Source organism: Schistocerca nitens, chromosome 1, assembly GCF_023898315.1.
Source record: "Schistocerca nitens isolate TAMUIC-IGC-003100 chromosome 1, iqSchNite1.1, whole genome shotgun sequence".
Lineage (NCBI taxonomy): Eukaryota > Metazoa > Arthropoda > Insecta > Orthoptera > Acrididae > Schistocerca > Schistocerca nitens.
In genome coordinates, this window is record NC_064614.1 from 1,190,170,816 (window position 1) to 1,190,173,799 (window position 2,984).

The window sequence follows — 2,984 nt, forward strand, 5'->3', positions numbered from 1 at the left end:
CTGAGATCCGAGGTTCGAGTCCTAGTGTGGCACACACTTTCACTCGCCGTTGCTGATTCTGCACGTAGTCTCGTTGCAGCTGATATCATTAGTTCCTTCCCTTTCCTTTCTCCCCTCTCCACCTTCAAAACGCATAATTTATAAAAACTATCTGTAGTGTGCTGTGGCCACTAAAGAAGATTTTGAAGAGGAATCATTTTGTTTATCTTCCCTATTTCTTTGTTTTCTGATTCCATTTCCCAGACCTTTTGGAGCTGTCAGGTTACATCAGTGTCTTATAAGGTCGAATAATGGAACAAAACTTTTTATATTTCAGTACATTTATTAGAGTATAAATAGTTTATGTACAGATGAAAGTGTGCGTGAGAGAGAGAGAGAGAGAGAGAGATGGAGACAAGGTCAGGATTGCGCATGGGAATTACCAGGCGTAGCTGAGACCAAGACCGTTGGAGTAGGTCATGTGGGCGACGGCAGGGGCGGCGGAGTAGGCCACTCCCAGCAGACCGACGGCGGGGGCGGCGGCCTTGACGACGGCGGGGGCGGCGTGTACGGCGGGGGCGGCGTAGGCCACAGGGGCGGCGTGGGCGGCGTGGGCGGCGTAGGCCACAGGGGCGGCGTGGGCGGCGTAGGCGACGGGGGCGGCGTGGGCGGCGTAGGCCACGGGGGCGGCCACGTGGGCCAGTGCATCGTTGCTCACGCGCACGTCAGACTTGCTGACGCTGGAGTAGGGGGTGTCGATGGTCTTGGAGTAGGTGGACACCTGTCCCAGGTTTCCGTAGCTCCTCAGGATGTTGGAGTGCTGGGAGGTGATGGCCGCGGGGGCGACGGCGTGGGCGGCGTAGGCGGGGGCGGCGTAGGCGGGGGCGGCGTAGGCGGGGGCGGCGCCGTAGGCCACGGCAGGGGCGCCCAGGTAGCCGGCGCGTGCCACGGCCAGGACGGCGGCGAAGACTGCGATCTGTAAATGGGACAGGAGCGTCATTGATCGGCGCGACAACAGAGCCACGTGAGTGTAAATGTTCCGGTCAGTTGAAGAGCTGCTGGAAATTACTTTTAACGTGTGAAGGACCAAGTGTAATGATCATCCTTCGTGCTGATGCCTATGGGCTTCGCCTCTGACAGTATCATACACCTATGTTCACGTATTCACGTAACTAATGCTTGGAATTGTTACTGACTGCCATGCAGAGTAACCACACAGAATACGATTAAAAAAGAGGAGCAGGCTGAACCTCTACCTGCCTTAACATACACATAAAATGCGGTGATCGGTTAGATAATGTACTGATTACACCAGAACCACAGGTGGTAAATTTTTCTTGCCACGTACAAGTATGTATTCTCTGCTGTGCATCTACAAATACTCCAGTGTGTGCAATCTCATCGCGAAATCTATTCATAAACTGTGAATACGGTACCGCAACAGCTATACAGTTTACTGGAAACATATGAAAATTAGTGTCGTACCAGGACTCGAACCGGGATTTCCCTCTTGTCGTGAGCGGTTGCCTTAACAATATCGGCAACCCGACCACACACCCAGGACCCAGATCTTCGTATGTCCCAGTGTCTGCTGTCCGTAGTGCTCGCATAGTTATGTGATTCCCGCATAGGGAGAGACTTGTGTTCTAATTGTCAAATTGCCCTGGTTGTAGCATGAAACACATCAGTGCAAAAAATTGCCCTGGTTGTAGCATGAAACACATTAGTGCAGAGTGTGTAATTTTTACTTTGTTTCACCGTAATTCACGAAATCAGCCAATTTAATAGCCCAATTCACTCTCATTCGTTTGAAACAATAGTTCTTGCTCGAATTACATTAATTCGTACAATAGTCGCAATTCTGTCCTAGTCTTTTCGTTGTGTTTTCTCAATTTTCTCGGCGCGACTGATTAATGGCGTGCTTCGGGTGTTCTTCGGAGTTATTTTCATTTCGCGTACAGTACGCCGAGAACCGTCCCATCCGTATTCTCCAGGTGCTGCGAGTTTTGCTCTTATCTATACTGTCACCCTAGACTCGAAACTGGTTGGAGTACACGCAACAGCAAACCTCGCAGTGCCTGAAGAAGATGGGTGGTTCGCTGTTCGAAATATTGTACATAAAATCGAAATAACAGCTTGATAGTACACCCGGAAGCACATTATTAGTCTTGCCATGAGTAAATTCGCTTTCACGAAACTCATGCAGATTAGTACAAAGTAAATCAGTGTTCACGACACTTATAAAAGATTCACTGATATAATTTCTTCCTGCCAATTGCTGTACGTACGTACAATACCTGTCTGCTCTTAGTAAGGTTCCATTATTAACTCCCCTCTCCTCTTCTTCACTGAACAAAATCCCAGTGCGAAGTCCCGAAAACATTGCCGGACGGCAACCGACAATACGTTGCAGCGAGTGCGAAGCGCAACCTCTACAAAGTCTAGAAATGCAGCGATATTCGCAGCCCCTGAATTGCTCTTTTGATCGCTGCTAGGGCTATCTACGAGGCTACCTTTACAAGATCAACTTACGAAGTGCTGCAGGTACAGTCTCTGTTTAGTACAGGACACAACAGAAGTAGTTTTACTACAGAATTACTATCAGATGTAGAATTTAATCTTATATATGTTCGTCAGCTAGAGTAATTATTTGTACGAATGTATCGGTTCCAGAAACTTTCATATTTCAGCTTCGAAACGAATTACGTATACCAACGATCTGCTGTCTAGCAAAGGCATGGTCTTTTCTGAGTCACACCAACACGCTCACTGCTTAGCGGATACGATTTATCAGGTATATTATACATGCTTTTGCACTTCTGTGCCATCGTAACTTCGTTCGATTTTAGTTTAGAGTTGAAAAAACATCAAAACTGCTAATGAGTGGGTAAATACCTTAAAGTCTACACTTATAACGTGAAGTACATAATTAAGCTAATGAATCGATATCTCTTTAGGGTGAATCTGGAACCGCGTGACCGCTACGGCTGCAGGTTCGAATCCTG

The 2,984-nt window shown here is 47.9% G+C and overlaps 1 protein-coding gene across 1 annotated transcript; it reads right to left on the bottom strand.

The window, feature by feature from the left end:
• Positions 1-368: 368 nt before the first annotated feature.
• On the bottom strand, positions 369-979 carry LOC126233411 (cuticle protein 67-like). Its single transcript, XM_049942863.1, has one exon. It carries the CDS (start codon positions 977-979, stop codon positions 419-421), a length of 561 nt encoding a protein of 186 aa, XP_049798820.1. The 3' UTR covers positions 369-418.
• Between the last annotated feature and the right edge of the window lie 2,005 nt (positions 980-2,984).